Source organism: Manis javanica, chromosome 10 (genome assembly GCF_040802235.1).
Source record: "Manis javanica isolate MJ-LG chromosome 10, MJ_LKY, whole genome shotgun sequence".
NCBI classification, from domain to species: domain Eukaryota; kingdom Metazoa; phylum Chordata; class Mammalia; order Pholidota; family Manidae; genus Manis; species Manis javanica.
The window spans coordinates 50,144,250-50,166,353 of NC_133165.1; the positions used below are offsets into that span (position 1 = coordinate 50,144,250).

Consider the following 22,104-nt stretch of genomic DNA (forward strand, 5'->3'; position numbering starts at 1 on the left):
GCAGTAAAAGGAGCCTCAGTTTCTTGCTTTGTGATCCAGAGCAATTCCTCCCATATGGGGTTGAGATGAGGATAATATGAGATAATGCATGTGACTGGTACAGGGCCTGGACTGAGTAAGTGCTCAACACATCCTAGCTGATTAGCATCACCTGATTCTCATTTTCCCCCACCAACTCCTGCAGACAGCATATGCTTCCTACAATGGGGTGTTTTCATGATGTTTAAGTTTTAAATACTGAGAAAACAGCCTCACATTTTTAAAAGACTCATGTCAAACTTAGACAAATATGTTTGTTATTCCAAGCTACATTGTTTCAACCACTTTGATATCACAAAAATGGAGATGTGATTCCCCACCACACGGTCAAGACTTGGGGTCCAATCTGCTGGCTAGTATGGAAACTTTTGCCCACAGAAGGATGGACCATCAGGCTGAACACAGTGTGGTCAGGATTATTATCCAGAGTTTTCCATTGTTGACTTGTTTTTTCATTCAAGAAATATTTACTGAGTACCTACAATGTGCCAGACTCTGTGCTGATAGTAAATGACAGAATTCATGCCTCATGGAACTTAACTGGGAAAGAAAGGCAGCAAACACATAAATAAAAATATAACTGGAGGTGTAAATAGGCATTTTAATGCCAGATGGAGATAAGCAATGCTAAGAAAAATAAAGTCATGTCAGGAATAAAGAGTGAAGGTAATGCCATTTTCCATAAAGCAGTCCTCTCTGAAGAGATGACCTTTGAGCAAACCCTCAGTGAAGAGAGGGAGGGAGCCACTGAATGTCTGGAGGAAAAGCATTCTAGGCAGAGGGAGCTGCAGTGCAAAGGCCTTGAGATAGGTGTTCCCTTGGCATAGCCACCACACAACAATGAGGTCGGTGTAGCCAGAGCAGTGGCAAGTGGGAGAGGGGTCAGATTGGGAACTAGGAGCCGGATCATGGACCTCACTGGCCAGACAAGGACACAGGACTTCCCTCTCAGCATATGAGAAGCCGCTGGGGAATTCTGAGCACTGAATGGTATGCTCTGACTTATTTGTGTAAGCAGATCATTGGTGCCGGGTACGAAGTAGACTGATGGGTGTGAAGCAGTGATGGAGGCAGTGGGATGAGTTAGGAAGCTGCTGCAATAATCCAGGGAAGAGTTGGTGCCAGCTTAGAGGAAGGAGGAAGTGGGGACGTGGGTGGAAAGATGTATTTGCATTGGGGGCATATTTTGAATTTAGAGGTGACAATATTTGGTGATGTGGGGAATTTGAGGAAGAGAGGACTTGTTGGTAACCCCAAGAATTCTGGCATAAGCTACTTGGTAAGTGGGGGACCCTAGAGGTAGCACATATTTGTGGGGGGAAATCAAGCCCTTGGTTCCATTTATGACAAGTTTAAGAGTCTGGTGGCAATGTCAAGGATGCAGGAGTCCTCTCAGCTGCAGTGTGGGGACTGAAGAAGGGCAGGAGATGGACTGCAGGCAGAGGCACTTGGAAGGGTAGGAGATGGTACATCATCCTGAGGAGAGAGGTGGTGGGTAGGGCATGGAAAAGGGATGGAACTGGAAAAAAATAAAAAGGGACTGCTGGAGTGCTCCAGCCTGTGGTAAGGCTGGCCTGTACGGGCTCCTCGGCAGCCTGGGTGCGGGCGCCCAAAGCAGCCAGCATAGGAAGCATATTAGCTAAGACACAGAGTCTTCAAGAGGCCATTGTTCTTTAAAAACCATCCATCTCCCATCCACACCAGAAGGCCGCAGCTTGGCAGTGGCCTCCCCAGAGGCTGTGATGGGAGACAGAGAAACAGCTTCTGGCAACTCCAAGTCTCACCTCCCACCACTCCCCCCACTGCCTCAGAGAACATTGAAATCTCTAAGCGAGATAGCAGAGATGAGATGCAAGAACAGGGGTTAACCAAGGGGGCACAATACAGCAGGAGAGTGATTTCCCTCCTAATAAGCAGCTTATGGGGCTTGCAGATCACAGCCTCCCTAAGTGTTTCCATGTTTTTTCAAATGGAGCTGTCACTGCCCATTAGCTTCAGGAACGCTCCGTAGATGGAGATGTCAGCCCTTGGGAAGCACAGCCCAGATCAGCCCAGCCTGCCGTGTCCTTGGAGAATGGGCAGCTCGGTGGCTGGGATCTAATTATAAGCACAGCGTGGACCACACCTGCCCCTCTGACTGTCCTGGACGGCTACTCGGGCCTCACTCAGCTACTAAAAGAAAGCCCAACCCCCTTGTCATCAGGCTACACCACTGGGGCTTCTGGATTAGGGACAGGGAACAACACGAGCTACGTTATTTAAATCACATGGCACCTCTTCCAGGGTTGGAAAGGGAAGCAAGGATTTTGACTTGTTGTTCAAATGTGCCGTGAATTTAAGAACCTAGACAGTTTGAAAAGCTTGCCTATGAGCTGTTACATGTGAGCTTTATTTTTCTCCTCTTCTTTCTAATTTCTGTTTCATTGTGTTAATAACAGCTCCAAGTCTAGCTGTCAAACGTGGAGTTGGCTCAGTCACAGAAGCCACAGGAATCTTTCAAAGACGCCAACCTGGTTATGTTACTTCCCCGCTCGTATCTGCCATGGCTCCCCGTGGCCCAGAGCCCCCCTCCTCGGCACGGCTCACAGGGCTGTTGAGGAGCTGGCCTTGGTCATGGTCACCAGACCCTCACTGCCCACTCTCTGCATCTCCAACACCCCTCCAGCTGCCCTGAGTAATCCCAGCTTCTAGAACACTCTTCCCTCCAAGCCTTTGCACAGGCTGCTCCTCTACCAGGACCACTTGCCTTCCACCCTGTCCCCCTCACCAGGGTATCTCTTATGAATCCTTTCTGTCCCCAGACAGACATCACTTCCTCCAGGATGCTTTTCCTGGACCCCTCCTCTGTATTCCTGGGTGTATCCCATCAAGATAGAGGATGTTCATCCAAAAATTGTTAGAGAGGAAAAAAAAAATTGACATCAACTACCAACCAATAGGGACAATAGTTAAAAAAATAATGATACATCTGTTTGATGTATTACCATGCAAAATGCTTTTAAAAAGTAAAAGAAGATGTAGAATATTAAATGACGTAGTTACATATAATTACTAACAGCGTGAACAATGTGTTCCCATTCTATAAATTATACACAGAAATGTGAATGAATATCTGTATGTATATTATTTACATGCTTATAATAATGGGGATAGTTACAGACTATTTAATTTCTCCTTTATCTTTTATGCTTGATTGTGTTTTTGAGAATTTAAATAACAATCAGGTTTTCTGTTTTTTATTTCTGTAGTAGGAAGAAAACCTCAAAAGCTATTTTAAATAAGGGAGCTATTGCCGTGGGAGAAAGGGGGAAACAGAAATAAAAAGAATGGGAATATTTAGCTAAACTGTTAAGATTTGCCTGATGCTACTTAATGTGCTTATCTTAGTTAAAATCTCTAAGATCTCCCAAGTGGCCACCCCAAGTGTATTTTGGTGCCCAGGGGATGATGACAAAGGCTAGTATTTAGGTCCTGGGCATCTTTTGCTGAGCAGTGTGCTGGGCACTGGAAGTAGGATGGGCCTTTGTCCTTATCAGCATGGAGCTTGTGGTCTAGTGGATGAGAAAGAGGCACCACAGGCCACTGCTGGGGCCCCTGTGATGAGTGCTGTCACTGGACGAGGAACCCAGGAAGCGCCAGGAGATGACATCCAAGCAGAGTGGGGCCAGAAAGACAGACTTTGGTTCTTCAGGGAAGAGAGAGAAAGAGCTCACAGAAGAAATGGAGGTGAAAAATAGGCAAGAGACAGAGCAAGATGGAGTAGAGGATAGATGCAGAGGAGCTGGAGAAGAGGATTCGGGCCCCCACACTGCTCCCTGCCTAACCAGGGTTGGTAAAGTGAGGCTCAGGGTAAAGGAAGCTTCCCGCCCGGGTGCCATCAAAACTCCAGCGCATCTTCAGGAACCGAAAGTAGAAGGTCACAGTGAAAAATTACGCAAGCCAAACAGCCTGGTAACAAGACAAAGGAGCATTTTTTTCTTAATGCGCAAATTCCGTGAAATTCGGCCTCTTTTTTATGCCTACCATCTGCAGCAGGGAACACAGGTTCCCACCCAGTGAGAAGGAACCACTAAGCACAGACTCCACACATATTTGATCATTTTTCAAGCCATCTGTGGGCCAAAGGTTTTCTCCCAAGTGGAGTCAGACACCATTCAGCATGGTCTGGCCTCCGGCAAAGAAAAGAAAGATTAAAGCCCCCTTTTCTGCAAATAATGAAGGTCCCTTGGGATCGGGGTATTTGATCTCGTGCAGACAGGAGCAGGTCAGCAAGAGCGGGGTCTTTTGTGCTTCATAGCTAGTTTTGTCTTTTTTTTTTAAATTTTCAATTTATAACAATGTGCAACATTTTGTTTTCCTCCAGATCTCAGTTTGAATGCCACGTCCCCATATAAGCTAGTACAGATCACCTCCAAATAAAGCAGACCTCCCATTCTCCCTTCCTGTTATTCTCCATCAGAGCACCCTGCTCACTTCTTTCACAGGAAATAAAATATTTGAATATCCCAACCCATAGTTACATGCCAATTTCTTTGCTTCTCTGTTAATTTACTCACTTCCCATCTAGAACATAAGTGCCACGAGAGCAGGTGCAACGTCTATTTTGCTCAGCACTGCACACCCAGCACCAGGTGTGGCACATAGTAGGCACTCCAGATTGTTGAGTGGATGAGTAATAGTGTATATTAAGAGCTTACTATTGCACTTAATATATTGTGTAACTGCTTTTCAAGAATTATCTCATTTAATCCAACAGTTCTATGAAGTCTTTGCTGAACAATGAGAGAATTTCAGTATCAATGATTTGATCCCAGATCTAACAACTGATCCAGACTCTTCTATCAACCTTCTTATTTATCGCCGAAACAAACAAGTTGTTCCAAAGCACCTTGGAAATTAAATGACAAATAAATGACAAAACCCTTCTTAATTCCAGCACCCCAGTATCTTTATTAGGTTAACATTTTGGTCTGAGCCCTGGACAGCTAGCTGCATAGAGGGATGTATGTTTTTTGATCTTTAAACAAATGTAGAATCATTACGTTATCCTTTACCCTACTTTTTAAAAACTAGATGAAATACACTTTGAAACGTTTTCCTATGTCCACAAAGGATCAGGTTTTTCTTATGCATTCTTCACCTTTCATTCTAAACCCATGTTGCTGGCTTCAAATAAATTAGCCCTGAAATAGCAATTATCCCTTTTGTTTGCCTATGTTTTATAGCTTTGATTCTCATGGGTCTGTGAGATAGGCAGGGAAGGATTATCTCTACATAACAGATAATTCGAAAAGTTAACAATCTGGTCAGGTTCATAGAGAGTAAAGGAGAGCAAAGATCCAGAGTTGGGTCTGTTTGATCACAAGACCACAGGCTTTCTACTCTATCCCAGTGCCTTATAAATTGTTATCTGATTGTGTGGCCTGGGCTTGAAAGTTGACCTGGGTACCAATCCTGGCACCATCAACCCCCAATTATACAACCTGGAAGCAAGTTAGCTAAGTTCCCTGAGCCAACTTTTCTGTTAAACAGATTTACCCTTAGCGTGTGGTAAGGATGACTTGATAAAACGCACATCCAACATTTGACAGGTTATCTGGTAGCTGCCGCTGAATACTGGCAGATCAGTCCTGTCCAGGAGGCTCATCTCATGGGGGCGGCTGTGTTCTGGCTGCAGAGGGGTCGGGCAGGCCCTGTCACACTCCATTTTATCCTAGGATATTACCATTACAGTTACAGACACTTAAAAAACAAGCCAAAATCTTTCACACTAAGGCTGAGGGGGGATCTGAGGGAGCCTCAAGGTGAAGCCAGGCTCTGAGGCTCTCAGGTAGAAGAACTGAGGAAAAGAAGTGTGCTCGGGGGCAGGAGGGCCATTTCTGCTCTCATCAAGCTTCACTCCCTTGGAAAAACCTTCCAAGCAGATTCACATGCCCCCTCCGAGTTGTTCTTCATACCCTTCTTGGGTATGAAGAAATCGCACACGTCAAAAGCAAGAAATAAACATTTTTGTTCCCTTTTTGGATCATGAATATGTCTTAGCCCTCCAAGTTCTGTTGTTACTGGACATCTTCACAGAGTTGGCATTTCTACCAGGCTGTAAAGGTAGGAGGAAAATCAGTGAGCTCAGTGCCATAAAATGAGGGAGAGGGGGAACTTAAAAAGGAGGCAGTCTCTGAATTTTTACCTACAGATACACTCACACATGTGGGAAACTTGGAAGCTATTAAATGAATGAAATAGATGTCCCTGTGCTGATAAAAATCTCCAAGATGGAAGGAAGGGAGTTAAGCAAGCTGCATAAATTGAGCACGGGATGCTAACATCCTTGTGCATGATGTGGAGTATCTCTGTGCTTGAACACAGTCTCTCTAGAATGTCACCCAAGGACCTGGTCATCGTGAGTGGCTCTGTGCAGGAGAACCAAGGAACCTAGCTAGGGGTCAAAGGATGGGGGTCAGGGTAGTTTAGTTTCACTGTGTAGTTTTTGATGCTGCTTGAATATTTTACTCTTCCAGATTGCTTTTTTTTAAGGAGAGAAGATCAAAGTACCAAGTAATAATGGTGAAGTTGAGAAAGATCGACAAGACTAGGAGAAGAGGCCATTTTGAGGTCATTGATGACTCAACGAGAGACATTTCAGTAGAATGAGGTAGAAGCCAGATGGCACCAACCTGAGGAAAGAGTGGATCCTAACATAGAACTGGCAATTTTTTCAACATTTTGTTTGTGTGAGAAGATAGGGCAGTCACCCTAGTTGTAGGAAGGAGGGATCCCAGGTTTGAGGAAGAGAATTTTAAGATGAGAAAGACAGCATGTTTATGTGTTGAGGATGAGCCAGGAAAGCATCTGAGTGGACATCTGTTGGGCTGGCTTTGCCTGCTCAGCAGGTATTCCCTCTTTTTCTGGCAATAGTGGCTTTATTTTTCCTGGGGGACTCATTCTCATTCCTCCTTTCTCAAGATGTCTGGTTTGGGTAGGGGTAGACCCAGTCTCTTGCCAGGTGACCCACGCCTGGCCAATCAGCAAGTCTCATTGCCCAGCACAGTGACTGCTGCAGAGATGGGCACGTGATCCAATTATCTTCCAAATAGATTGAGTCCCAGGCTGCTGGAAATTTTAGGAAAAGGAAGCTCTTTTTTTGGCAGAAGTTGCTAGGATAATGGGATGTATGTATGGAGTAGCAACATGCCCAAGGAAGCCTTCTGAAAATGAAGAATGAGATCAACACAGAGGAATATAGAGATACAGAGAAATGGATTCCCTTTGACATTGTTTGAGCCCCTGGCTGCAGCCACAACTAAGTAGTTGATATTTTGTTGTCGTTGTTGTTTAAAAGTCACTTTGAATCAGGTTCCGATTTGTAACCACAAGAGTTTGATTAACGGAGAGAGAAGCTGTAGGCGCACACTGCACAGAAGATGCACAAAGGAACTGGGAGGATGGGGGTCAGAGCAGGAGGGAAGGGGAAGGCTTCCATGGGGGCACGCCTCCTTGCTGACGTATATACAGGGGGAAGGAAGTCGAGGTCGAGGTCAAGGTCAAGATGACTAAGCAGGTGAGTGGAGGGGGCAGGAAGTTGGAGGCCACCCACCCACAGGCACCCACGGGCTTCAGTTACCCCCATGACTTAGGAAATTAAGTTATCAGCTGAAATCATGAGGGTTGGAACTTTAGCAGGTGGACCTTCAGAAAAGAAAAGGTTTGGGGACTTGTTTAGAGAACTCAGAGAGGAACTGAGTGGCAAGACGAAAGACCTGGCTGAGAATGGAGAGCCTGTGTTTGTGGAAGCTCAGAGGAGTCAAGTTACTTGCCCATTTTACTCAGCTGCTGAACAGCACAGCATGTGCCTGAATCCTGGCTCCATTTGACTCCCAGTCCACATCCTGCTGGACCTAGTCTCCTGGATGCATTTGCTTATCTTCTCCAAGTTCTCCATCCAGCCCTTTGGTTAGTAGCTTTCTGGGACGTTGTGATAACAATTACAACTTGGGCAGGGTTGATGGCAGGCTCTGAAAAGCTGGACTTCACGAACACCCACCCAACAGAGTCCATGCCCCAGGGAACTATTTAAACTTGGGATCGGACCAAGAACAGTTCAAATCCCACTTCTATGCAGCTGAGTTTGGGAGATGAGAGAAGAAACATTGTAGAGGCCATAAGCATAGGTTTAGGAGGTGAAGAAATAGAACTTTAAATTAAATTGGCATATGCACTTACTAGCTGTACGACTATGGGCAAGTTACTTAACCTCTTGAGACGTCCTCACCCGTACAGGGAAGGTAATAATAGCATTTATTTCACCAGATGGTTGTGAGGATGAAATGAGATTTAAAACAAATAGAGTGTCTTGCTCTCTAGTAAAATAATTTCATAGAACATGCCTGACCCATTTTATTGTAACTGTTGTAAATAGTGTTATTAATTAAGTCCTGCATCCATTAAATGGAGGAGGGCCAGTTTACTGTCCTGGTTCTGTTATCTTCCCTTTGTAAGTCACTTAGGCAAATCTTGCTCATCTATAGAAAGGAGGAGTTGAATTCTGCTTTTAAGCTATCTTTCAGTTCTTGACTTCTGTTATATTTCAGTGGTTATTGCCAGACATATCCTAACAGTTTCATGCTCTCCCCCAGCATGTGACCTTCTCGTCTACCATTTCGACTCAAACTGTTGGCTTCTCTGCCAGGGGAGAGCTCAAAGCCATGCACTTGGCAAGTGATTTAGGAACTTCACTTGGCCCAGGAGCCTGCCAACTTGAACCAGCCAAAGGGAGCCTGTTTTGCTCTGCAGTGCAAACAGGTTCTCCATGGGTGGGCGGAGGGATGGAGAGAGAGACAGACAGACTCCAGCTATGTGGACAGAGTCCTAAATGACTCATGGCTATTTGCTAGTCAGTGAATGAATGCAGCCTAATATTCTGATTAAGATCTCTGAAAACTGCACACTCTGGATAGCCCAGAGAACAAACAGAACTGAGTGGGAGAAATGTCTACTCCTTAATGAGCCCATCCTGAGTGCCTCATTTCTGCTGCTGCTGCGGCCGACTTTCAGAGGTTATTCAGTGTCTGCTGTTGTTGGCAGCCTCGAAATCAAAGCCTAAAGGAACAAGTGAGATTTGCATCTTTTAAAATCCTGCCAGTGAATTGTACAAGGTGTGAATATGCTCCTTGTTTGTTGCAATATTTTAAAATAAATTTTAAATCATTTGAACTGTAAGACTACTTAGTCTCCCTATTATGTAATAGACACCATTCAATCACGGCTCTCTCCCATTAGCACAACACAAACCTTAAAAGGGGCTCCAAGTGCTTCTAATAATCCTTCCAAGGATATGAGGCAGTGCGGAGTCTATGGCTCAAGTCCTGGCACTGCCACCTGCTAGCTGCTGGACCTTGAGCAGGTGTCCTAATCTTTCCAAGCTCTGTGCCCTCATCTGCAGTGTGGTGACAATGACACATACCTCATAGAGTTGTTTTGAGAATTAAATGAGGTAATGCCTGGAAGGCACTTAAACAGTGCCTGGCATAGACAACAACTCAATATCTTGCCCAACATAAATCCCCATTTTCAAAAAGGTATTGTTCTCTTGAGCCTTTGATACCTTTAAGGAGCTACATTCTATTTTTAAATTAATCATAGTAAGTTAAAGATCCCTTTCTTAAGCCTTGAATTTGGAGTTTCAATAGCAAACATACAAAGGTTACACTGTGTGGCTTCAATTCAGAAACATCAGCCCATCCAACACACATGCAGATCCACACACAGAAACGCTCACCCAGTGTAAAGGGCAGTCAGGCTTGGAGGAGAATGTCACATAAGCAGAACTGCAACTCATTAAAGCAGTACTTGAAGCTTTTGACCTCAGCTACATAAATAATGTTTTCAGATGACAGAATTACTGAGAAACCAAGTCCTGCGTGCATGATTTACTTTCTGAGGCAGTTAGACTCCCAGAGGATGGGGCAATGGTATGGGATCACATAACCTATGCAGTATTTGGGGAACACTATGAAGTGAAAGGCCATAATAAAGTAGAATGGGAGCAGGGGCCCTGCTTTTCTAGTTTGCAAGATTCCAAGGTTTCCCTGATATCTAGATGCCTCAAAATTGTATGGGGCTTTAGGTAAGGTGAAGGTGAGAACAGGTACCAAGAGCAGAAATGATTGGAATGAGTCTATCACACAGGTGGGGCTGGAGCTGGTGAGGCTGACACCCAGGCTGGAAGGCAAGGAAGGAGGGGGGAACACACTGTCAGGTCTGAATGGCTCTGGATGGCGGCCCAAGAGGAAAGGCCAAGGGAAAGCTGCTCTTCTTAATGCCTACTTCTCAACCACTTCTCATTCTGCCCAGAGCAAACTGACCATCAGACTGATCATAATTTAGGACAAAAATAAAGCCACATTAACTAGTGGGCAGGCCGCTGTACACACCCTAATGTTTTAAGACTCCATGGATTGCAATGAAGCAGGGCATCCTGATGACCTAGTTACTTTTCTCTCGCCCTTTAATCTGCTCCATCTATGCTGCCAGCTGGGTAAGCTGATGCAAGGGCTGCCTCCAGGGGGCAGCTGGAGCATAGAGCCCAAGGCTGTGCCCCTACCTGGCTCTCACAGCGGGCATTAGATGTTATGACCACTGTTCGACTTCACTAACGCAATTCATAGTAGCCCATGAATGCCATCAAAAGCTCAATCAGGCATTTTGATGCAAACATACTAGGCTAGCATATTTTGTCCTGTGACATTACAGCACCACATACCACAAATTCTGCAATAAAACACGCTACCCCCGGGGTGGCCTCAATGCGCCACCCTCTTACAGCACTGCCACATCCTGAGCTGATCACCCAAAGGGGTCTCCTCCATCACAGCCAGTAGCATGCGGAACACCCCATCTGACAGAAAGAAGTACAACCCATCGCACGACCACACCCTGCAAGCTGGCACGCTGAACTTCCAGAAGCTTTCCTGACAACTGATTTCATTTCATCCTACTGCTCACCAGGCCCAACAACTGGCAACCACGTGGCACTGCCATGGAGCAATTATGCAGGCAGTCTGAAGAAGGGATCGCCTTCACCCGTCCCTTCACACCCCTTGGGGTAATTACTGAGTACCGACCAGGTGCCAGGCACCAGGGAAGGGCTGAAGGTGCCAAGATGAGCAAAACCTGAAGGCCCTCAGTGGCCCCACCCCGTCCCAGTGCTCACCACCTCCCATCCAGATTATTGCAGGAGCCTCATAAATGGTCTCCTGATTTCCCCCTTGCACCCACAGCAGTCAGAGTGATCCTTTGAAAACCCAAAGTCAGATCATGCTATTTTTCTGCTCAAGGCCCTCCAATGGCCACCCATCTTAGTGTAAAGATGGTACTTTAGTAAAGCCAAGCATCTTACAGTGGCCTGCCCCAACTGCCCCTCATGTAGCCTCCTTGATCTCATCTCCTTTTATCTCTCCCTCACCCACTCAGCTCAGCCACCTGGATTCCCTGCTCTCCCTTGAACATGTTGGGCAAGCTCCTGCCTCAGGGCCTTTGCACCTGTAGCTGGCACCTGAACCACTCTCCTCCCAAGGTATACACATACTCCCTCCCTCCCTCTCCTTCTTCCCATCTTTGCTGGGAAGTCACTTTCTCAGTGAGGCTTTCCAACCACCCTCTTAAAGACTGATCTCCCCTAGCCTGGGTCTCCCAGTCCCCCTGACTTAAGCAATGTGCCTGTATGCTGGTAGAGTGCTGGTGAATTCATGCTTCAAAATGTTTATCTACTTTGAACATATCCACTGATTTCTGTTTTATCATTTGCCTGGTTCCTCTAGAATGTAATTCCATGAGGGCAGGGAATTTTATTTATGTTTATTTCTGTGTCTCCAGTGCCTAGAATAGACCCAGCCTCAATAAACACCGGCATGGGTGGACGGATGCCCCACAGCTCCTGGCAACATCCCCACCAGAGCACAGAGGCAGAACACACCGCTTTTCACTCCACCATGCACACAGCCACATATTCTGCCTCCTGCACAAGACTAGCACCTCCCACCCCCCACGCATTGACCACAAGAGCCTGCTGGGTGCCCTGAGCCACATTCAGCAGCACATACTGAACTAGCACTTACCCACCCCTTCAGTACAGCCTTCAGCATCCTACACAACACACCGACTACAGCAGGACCTGCCACTCCTCCTGCTGGCTGGTGGCACCCCACAGTACATGTTCTCACCCCAGCTACACAAGGGAGCCTGTGGTCCAGTGGCACACTACCACCTGCAAGCATATCAGAAATGCAGAATCTCAAGTCCTACTACAGCAGGACCTGCCACTCCTCCTGCTGGCTGGTGGCACCCCACAGTACATGTTCTCACCCCAGCTACACAAGGGAGCCTGTGGTCCAGTGGCACACTACCACCTGCAAGCATATCAGAAATGCAGAATCTCAAGTCCTACCCCAGACTGGCTGAATCAGAATCCACATTTTAACCAGATACCAGGTGACTCCTGTGAGCACACTGGAGTTTAAGAAGCTCTGCTAGGCTACGTCATGGTCCCCACAGCATTGCATGGGACAATGACAGACTGCAGGACTCACAGCCCTCTCTACTCAGAGTCCAGCAATTCATACACCACATCATCAGAGCCTGCCCCAGCACACAGGCGCAACCCCACGATGCCATGACAGATACAATTCAGTGCCTGAATGATGTCCCCTTAGAAACCAGGTAGTAACTTACACAGCAACCAATTGATTTGAGACGCCCTTCTTAACATGAGAAAAATACCCTGTGCTCTAACATGTATCCCCAAAGCATCTCCGATGGTCCCTAGTACAGGGCATTGCAGCATCCTATTTTACAGCCCTTCATTCATTCATTTAGTAAGTAAAAATGATCAAGCACCTGTTAGGTGCTAAATCTTATGTTAAAACCTGGGATTCCACACTGAAAAAGATAGTCAGTTGGTCTAGTCAAAAGACAGACATGATACTCAATAGGTAATCACAATCAACTGTGATGCGTTTGTTGACAGGACACTAGTGGATGTGTCCTCCTCCGGAAACAGTCAGAGCCTCCCTGAGGGGGTGACAGTCTGCTGATTTGATGAGGGAGAAGGAGCACGGCCCCAGGAGTACTGGGGGGTGGTGGCAGCTTGGAAAAGGGAGCTGGGCATCCCAGGAGGACGGCTCTGCATGGACAAAACCAGGAATCCAAGAGAAGGCACTGCACATTTGAGGAACTGACAGAAGCTCAGAAACACTTATTCCTGGAGTCAGGACCCGAAGCTGGGGAGGAGGCAGAGGCTGGACCTTGGAAGACCCCAAAAGCCATATATGCTAAGGAACAATTGACATTATTCTGGGGGAAGCAGAGAGCTGTGGGGTGGGGGGGACTTTAAGCAAGAGAGAGACACAATCAGCTGCATATTTAAAAAATTACTCTGGTGCCCTGAAACAATACACCGAGGCTATGTATTTCAGTAGTTTCAAACAATACTCTGCAAACAGCTCCTTGACACAATAAAAGATGGCACTGAGAGCAACTTAAAAACTCATTTTAATGAGCCTCCAATAATAGCACCCTTCACTGATGTGTGAATATAATCCTCTGTTATTGCCCCATGTTTTTTCTCCTGCCGCACTCTATTTAATAGCATGCACGAATCAGGAACAATGGCAGATACCTGCATGCCTTTTAATATCCCGCAAGACACATGGCACTCTGCGTACAGCACGGTTCTTTCGGAAGGTGTGGGAAACGGAAATGTGAAATCCTTGGGTGGGGATGGGGGCTCTAAGGCTGGCATCTGCACTGTGAAAGGCATATGTACAGGTTGAATTCCATGAGTGGGTGGTCAGCTTAAGGGATCAAGGGCAGTGCTGTCTTCCCCTTGGAGCTGGTGGCAGAAAATCCTGACACATATAACCCAGTCCAGTCACTGTATATTGAAAGTCACTGTAACCCATGCAAGGGAATTCAAGGCACTGGCTGGTTGGAAACTACATCAAATGCAGAACAGTTGAAGGATTCTGTTGATCACTATTGATTGCTGTAATCTTTTTGTATTATCAATAATAAGCATGGCTACTTTTTCCTGAGCACCTTCTATAAGCCACATACTGCATAAGACCTTTAATATTCATTATTGCTTAGCAAGGATAGTCAAAATATTTAACCAGTAAGGATGGACTCTGGTTGTAAATAACCAGTACTCACAGGAACTGGCTAAATGTCAACCTGTGAGTAGTAATCACAACCCCAGAGGTTATACACAGACAGTTCGTGGGTCACATATGGCTCAGGAATGTATTTTCTTTGACCTGAACTGTGTTTAATTTTTAAAAATTTGTTGCCAGTATATCAAAAAATAGAGAGATTTCATACATAAGTTTGGATGGAGAAATGCAGAGCCTGCATCCCCCCTGGGAAAATGTGGCTAGCCAGTCCCTGGCTCAGAAAAAGGTACTGTTATTATGGAGAATATCAAAACATTACAATTAAGTAATAATCAACAGGATCCTCTAACTGCTTACCTAGAGATAATACCCACTGAGCTTGCAGATAGGTTGCCAGCTCTCCAGTCTACCTCTGTCCCCACCAGCTGGCTTTTCCTCATGTACATTACCTGCTGGGCCTCTCAGTCACCTGAGTCTGTGACCTGTTCCCAGAAGCCACCACTCCTCACCCAGACTGGGCGACAACCAGCATCTCCCTCTTACAAAGATTTCTTCCTTGCCACATACCTCTGGCCTCTGCCTAGCTCCCCTGCCTGAGCTTTTAAACTAAATTCCAGAGCAGAGATTCGCAGCCTGGAGGTCCCCACGCCCAGGGGTTCTGACTCAGGAGGTCTGGGGCAGGGCCTGAGAATTCCATTCCTAAAGTTCCCAAGTGAGTCTGCTGATCTGAGGACCAGTGTTGGAGACCCGTGGCTCTACAACTACAGAATGAAGCCCAAATGTCACTGGGTTCAATGCTCGTGGGGATAGAAGCATTTTGCATCTTTTGTCTGGCCAGTGAGAAGAAAGGTCTGTGCTTTGAGACCTCATGAGTAGCCCCTCAAAACCCAAATGAACCGTGTCCCCCCTCCAAGTTCCCATATTCCTGAATGGACAACCATTCTCTTCTGAATGGCTTTCTGATCTTTCTCCAAATCATTCAATAAAAGTACGATACTACTGCCTGACATGCGGGGCCCTGCCCCAAACCCACGTGTACACATGAACAGTATCTTAAGGAACAGCATCAGCAGGATTCGACAGTGTTCTGCCCCGCAGAGACCCTGCACCAGACATTGATCAATGTGCAGCACCATGAACAAAAATAATAACCAACTCTCCTAAAGTGCCTACTATGTGCCAGGCATGTACTGAGTGCTTTATGCGTCACAATGATCCTCTGATGGGGAAACTATTGCCATCATGGCATTACTGATGATGAAACAGAGGAGCAGAGAGGGGGACTGACTCGTCCAAGTTCACCGGCTCTAGAATAATCAAGAGGTTGTTGGACCCACTGTAGTCACTAAGGTTCAGGCACTATTACACATATTGTGCTCAATCCTCTGTCTGTATTGGATGTTGATTACTTAGAGGACAACAGGCACCCGGAGGTGATGTCGTTTGGGACACGCTTGCAGGCGGGAGAGGTGGGTGTCAAGGCAGGACATCACAGGATTCAGGAGTAAGGATAAGACAGTGTCTGCAAATGTCTGAAGGACACTCTACAGAGGAAGAGGCTCTGGATGAAAGGACAGGACCCGGGCTGGCAGTTCTGGAGAAGCTGATTTGATATCAATATATCAGTTTGTGGCAAGTGCACGGCTGCAGCATGGAACTGGCTGCCTCTAAACAACCTGGTTTCCTAACACCAGGAAGTGCCCAGAGAGAACAGGACCCACTGGGGATGCTGCAAGGCTGCGATTCCAGTCATCTGCATGGAAGGGAAAGTGTAACACCAGGGCGTGTGGAGTCGTCCAGGAGGCTTGCGTAAGCTACAGGCCCTTTGCCCCAGGCATTCTGGTATGCCTCTAACGGAGTCAAACTGTCTGAGGTTTGACTCCTTGCTTATCACACACTGGCTGAGCGACCTTGGTCACAGCGCTCAACCTCCCTGAGACTCCATTACATGGAATCACTGTGTCTGCATAAATCGGTGATTGTGAGGATTTAATTAGATGCTACCTGTAATGTGCTTAATGTGGTGCCTGGCACATAATAAGGGGCCAAGAAGTTCATCACCATGACATCAAAATAACCACCATTATCACTGTCATTTTCTTCCACCTTCACATCTAAGATCCTTACAACTTCAGGTTTCAGTGACAATGTTTGTGTTCACTTTTCAGCCACAGTCTGCAGTTTTTACAACCCGTAATGAAGTCACCAGGGCTCCCCTCTACTTAATCAAACAAAGAAATATCCTCCCAGGTGTATCACAGTTCTGGTTAATTCAGTGCAGACTCCTGCTCCCCGAGGGCTGAGAAGTACTCCCTGCCGAGGCTTCAGGGATGGAGAAGCCTCCCATGCGCACATGACCACGGGAAATGTGAGACTTTCATTTGAAGCCAAATCTACACCCAGAGCCTCCAGGAGATCTATGAGCCAGGACATCAGCGTCTGCTTCGTTCTGTTTTGCCTTGAACAGGAGCTGGCTGGCGGTGCTGTTTGATTTACTGACTCAGATGAGGTGTATGTTTCAGAATTAAATTTAAATACTGTTGAGGTAAACAACATGACCTTTCCAATGTCAGTATGACAAGAAAATGACACAGTTGAACCCAGGAAAGAACAAGGGCAAAATTAGATTCTTTATCACAGTCCAAAAATGGATCTGAACTCTGCTCACCAAAGAACCATTCCCAAAAAGTGGCCAGCTAAGACATTTACAGTAATTGAATCACTACAACAACTCCAGACCAATTGTCTTTCCCGACTTTAAAGAGGCCAGGCTGTGGGAATGAAAATGTCCATTTTCATGCCGAGTGCTTTTGTGCATACATGTGAGCACTGAAAGACAAGCTCAAGCAGAGGCATCAATGCCTACTCCTCAGAGAGCATCGAGGGTACACAGGAGAGGGAAAGAGCGTGTCCTGTACGTGTCCCCGACACTCAGAGAGAACAGTGTACTTACGGCTTTTGGCTTATACGGGGGCTGAATCTCTTTGCGTTCAAGTTTCTCCCAATCAATATACCGGAAAAACGCATGCTCTTTGATGTCACGTTCGCCTTCGGGCCCACAGCCCAGACGTTTGCCTGGGTGTTTTGTCATCAGCTGCAGGAGAAGAGAAAGGCTGAGTTTAATGAACTTCACGAGGGGAAATGGGAAATGATTACTGCAGTGAATTAGGGAAGAAAGCACAACAAAGAGATATAATTCATTTTTTTTTGTTTTGTTTTGCTTTGCATCCCAGCCATAATTTCCCAGCCAGGTCTTTCTTTATAATAGGACAACTGGCCAATAGTGCCTGCTGCTACTTGTCCCAGAGCAAGGTCCTTGATGGTTCTTCAAACCTAAGCCTGAACAGGGCCCTAAACTTCAAGTTAGAAATGTCACACGATGCATTTCAGTTTAAGAATGAGTTTTATGCAACTGGTGCATTTAATCAGAACAGCTTCAATATCTTCAAAGTCCCCTCCCGCCACAAGAAAGCTGGAGTTTGACCAAGGCAAAGGCTACATTCATTCAGACAATATTTGCATTTCTCAGTAAAGCACTTGTGAAAATGACAAAACAGAAGAAAAAATATTAGTCCAATGGACCTGAGTTTCAAGTAATTACTTTCTGAAAGCTCATTAAATAGTCAAAACCTAGCCCAGCTCATTTTGTTTGTATCACACATTATGCTAAACTCCGCTGAGATTTCCTTGGCGTTCCATTTAAATTACTTAATTATCGAAACCCTCCTCTTTGGGTCTCTGAGCTGGTGCTAAGTAGCAAGATGAATAGATGCTCCAAGATGAAACCAGACAGGCTTCCTCTTGTAAATGAATCTAAAGCCACATGAAAATATCTCTGATCTCAAGACTTCACCAAATACACAGACAGCAAAGATGAAGGAGCTGGCAATTAAAAAAAAAAAGAAACAACTGACAAGAGGCCATGAAAAGAGGAAACAAAAGTGATTAACAAGCACAAGTCCAGGAAGCTTCCCAGAGTTCCCTTGACACCAAGTAGCCCATGATGTCAGAGTCCTTAGACTGTGCCAAGGACTTGTGGATTATGGGGAAGGAATGAATCCAGCCATTCACACCCACACTACTGGACATTCAGCTTGGCCTGATTCCTGCTTTAAGATAAACTCAACACCAGAAACTACCCTGCTACACACACACACACACACACACACACACACACACACACACACACAAATGCACATACTTTCCATTTACATTTTCTTTTCCAGGGGAAAAAGAACTGGACACTTATGTTCCAAGCTGCTACTTCAGTTATAGGCATGATCATACCCGTTTCTCAACATAACCCACGAGGTGGGTATGTTATTTTTCCTGTATGAATGATAAGACAATGGACACACAGAGAGGGTAAGTGACTAAACTAGCAAGGACTCCCAGAGATAGTAAGTGGCACGGCTGGGACTGCATCCCGCCTCTGCCTAACTTTAGAACTTGGGCTATTAAGAGAATGGGAGTGCTCTTTGTATGTGGCATCGCAGGAAAGAAAAGACTATGAAGTCTTGGTTAGCACTGCCACTAATAATACCAATAATAGCTTCCATGTACGGAGCAGTTCCTACACACACAGGCTGCATGCTAACAGCTTTCCAGCCACTACCCATTACTATTACATCTTCACAACAATGCTTTGAGGGTTCAGCAACTATTACCCTCATTTTCTAGATAAAGAGATTGGGTCCAGAGAAGCAGTCATCTGTCCAAGGTCACAAAGCTAAGCAGCAGGGTGCTTTGAACAGATCTGCCCACCCCAGAGCTCTCCCAGTGCTATACACACTCTGCTTGTTTTCATGCAAACGTGCAGCCCATTTGAGCTTCTGTTCACTTTAAATTTATTCAAAGCGGGAGTGGCAGTCTAAACAAAGTTATACTAATTCTTTTTTTGGTAGAAAATAGGGTCTTTAATGGGATGGACATATAAAGGACTTTTCAATTGGAATGAGACCGTTTTCAAAAGCCTAGCTCAATTTCCAGGCAAAGAATAGGATGCCAAGATAAGAAAAGCCACTGTAGAAACATCCAGCACTAATGTGAGTCTGCCCAGCTTCTGCTCTGAGCTGAGCTGCCCGAAGCCATGCAGACAGCTGGATTTAATCACTGTTCCAATCTCTGACCACCTCCCAGACACATCCCCTGGGGCCCGATGTTTGCGAGGAAGCACTGGGCTGTTCACTTGAGCATTACCCTGTCTTTGCACCCTCAACCTTGAAAAAGTCCACACTGGACTCAGCTCACTCAACTCAGAAAGGTCCCCAAGCCCGACAATAAGAAAGTCACCCCAGTTAATCCTGAAGGTTATGGGTCCTAAATTAATAGAAATTTGCTCTACCAGGGAAACCTGCTAATTGGAGCTGAAGCTGAAAGCAGCTGACCTGGAAAATCCTCTCTCCTCCATGACCCATATAGAGTCCCCAGCTGTCCCGGCAGCACAGACTTGTGAAGAGGAAGATCTGAGCTCAGAGCACGAACTGAGCACCTACTATGTGCCAATATGATGCAAGGAGATTTCCCTTATGTCACCTCATCTAACGCCCTCAAAAGACTGTTCAATGAGTAGTAGTATTCCATTTGTAGAGCAAAAGAAATAGAAGCCCAGAGGTGCAAAGTACCTTGCTCAAGACTACACACCCAGAAAGTGGAAGGGCTGAGATTTGCAAAGAGTCACTTGATCTCCAAAATCCCCCACTTCAAAAATTGCTGCTATGGTGGAGGCAAACTCAAATGTTGAGAGGAGCCTGGCAGTAACATAGTAATGCCAGCATTAGCAACAGTAATAATAATTATAGCCCAGGGCATTGGGAGCTGAGCACCAGGCACTCCTGTGATGCAGATGAATTAACTCAGTGAATCATCAGAGAACCCTATAAGTAAGGCTATCATCAACCCCAATCTACAGACAAGAGTGAACAACTGTGACCTAGTCATGTGGCTAACAATGCCGGGGCCAGGATGTGCAACTAGATGGAACTGGGACAGATGGGGGTTTCTGGAAATTAGAGAGGGCAAGCTCTATATAAAGGGGACACTGGCTTCCAGTCCAAGTAACTGAGGCTTTGTGGGAATGACAGATGAGCGTGATGAGATCGGACTTTTCAAGAGAAGCTGAAACGTTGAATGTTTGTAGGAAATCCTCTGCTCTTTAAATATGGCAATTTTAAAGCAAACAAAAAGCTCAGTGTCTGACCTCTGCCCACTTCCCCTCTCATAAAACGTGTTCAGGGGTCTGCACTGGTCTTACTCTGGGCCTGCTCTTCTCTGCAAGCCACGCTGAAGCTCCTAATGAGCCTCTGGGCCTCTGTGTTCTCTTCCTCATGTTCCTTCTCCCTACCCCCTACTCTCAAAGAAAATATTTTCAACCGATTCCCTTTAAGATGTTAGGGATTGATTCACATGTGGTTTCCCCAGGAGTTTTGCATCTTAAATCATGCAGCTGAGACAGAAAGCTGAGGTGACCCACCAAGAGTGGGAATGTAGTGGGGGCACAAGGGGCTGCTACAGAGAAGGTGGCCCAGCTACTACAAATGGCCTGAGTTTTCCAGCTGTTCGTCACCCAAGCCAGCTCAGATGGCACCTGACTGGATCAGGAAGAGCAGTCGGGAGGAGCTGGGCTGGGCCATGGGAAATCTGCAAACACCCGGAGCATCTAGGAGTGGCAGCCTGAGTTATTCAGACACCTGTTGGGAACCCACGGTGAAGGCCTGGCCACACTCTCACCTTGAGAACACACCTGTGCCCTGGCTGCTGTGAGAGCGGATACTTTATAAAGGCAGCATTCCTGGGCCACGTTCTCTTGAGGGTCTCATAGTGCTGTTCTCACAGTTTCATCAGAGTTGAGAGGTTACCACATTTGGCTAATAGGTTTAAAGGCACTGATTTTTGAGCCACATGGGAACTTTTTCAAAATACAGATGCCCAGACTTAATCCCGGCAGGGAGGGTGAGGTTTGTGCATTCTGGAAAAGTACTTCAGGTCACCCTGATGGCACCAGAGCAGAGGACTAGTGATCTCCAGGGACTCACCCAGGTCACTGCGAGCATATCCCGAGCTAACACAAGGTGCATAACTAGCAATCCTTACCTGCAAACGTGTCCTGCTTTTTTCACAGGTGCAATTTGCACACATTGCAATGTGCATACTTTTCAGTCATTTGTGGGTTGGGAAGGAGAGTGGGGGTTTGGGGACACTAAATTTAGGTCAGCTTATCTAGAGAATCCCTTAAACACAATACCTGATATTTTCTTAGGACAAAAGTTACACACCCTCTTAGTATTAACTACATACATATGTAACAAAGCAGGCTAAGGCTGACAGATTTGTGCGACAGACTTCTTGTGCACCTCCCTGTGGGTTCCAGCTCTTTGGCAGAGTCTCTGCGCTTCCAACTTCATTCATTCAACTTCATTCATTCATTAAGCATACCCCTGTGCTGGGTGGGAGCCTGGACCCCAGCCAGCAGCAAGATGCTGTTGCCTCTATGGTACTTTTTTGCAAATTAAAAAATAGCTCCCTTTCCTCTGGGAGGGAGCAGGTCTACACCAGGGCTCACGGGTTGGCAAGTGGAGTAAGGGATGGAGTTCAGTCTCTGTTCCCAAATCCACTCCTCATGAGGCAATCCTGGCAGCAAGGTTTATGAGGCTCACCTACCCCTTTACAGATGGCCACAGCTTCCTTGGACATGGACTTTGGATAAGCCACGTTGTGTTCCATGATGGACTGGAAGAGTTCATCCTCATCCTCCCCTTCAAAGGGTGCCTGCGGGACAGAGGGCAGGGTGAGAGGATTCCTGCCTGAACTTCCCCAACTGCCCCAAACCAATGGGCCTGCCTCTCTGGGTTCCACAGGAGGCCACACTCTGGGGCTTTCAGGGAGAAGACAAGAAAAATGG

At 46.2% G+C, this 22,104-nt stretch overlaps 1 protein-coding gene across 2 annotated transcripts in view; it reads right to left on the reverse strand.

Moving 5' to 3' along the window:
* The window catches only part of PRKCB (protein kinase C beta), a 304,864-nt gene that overhangs the window by 8,497 nt on the left and 274,263 nt on the right, over nt 1-22,104 (reverse strand). For both annotated transcript variants that reach the window (XM_036992141.2, XM_036992139.2), the window contains exons 15-16: nt 21,864-21,971; nt 17,158-17,298 (exon numbers count right to left, since the gene is read on the reverse strand). In XM_036992141.2, coding sequence (XP_036848036.1) covers nt 17,158-17,298; nt 21,864-21,971 — 249 coding nt within the window. The remainder of the gene's footprint in view (nt 1-17,157; nt 17,299-21,863; nt 21,972-22,104) is intronic.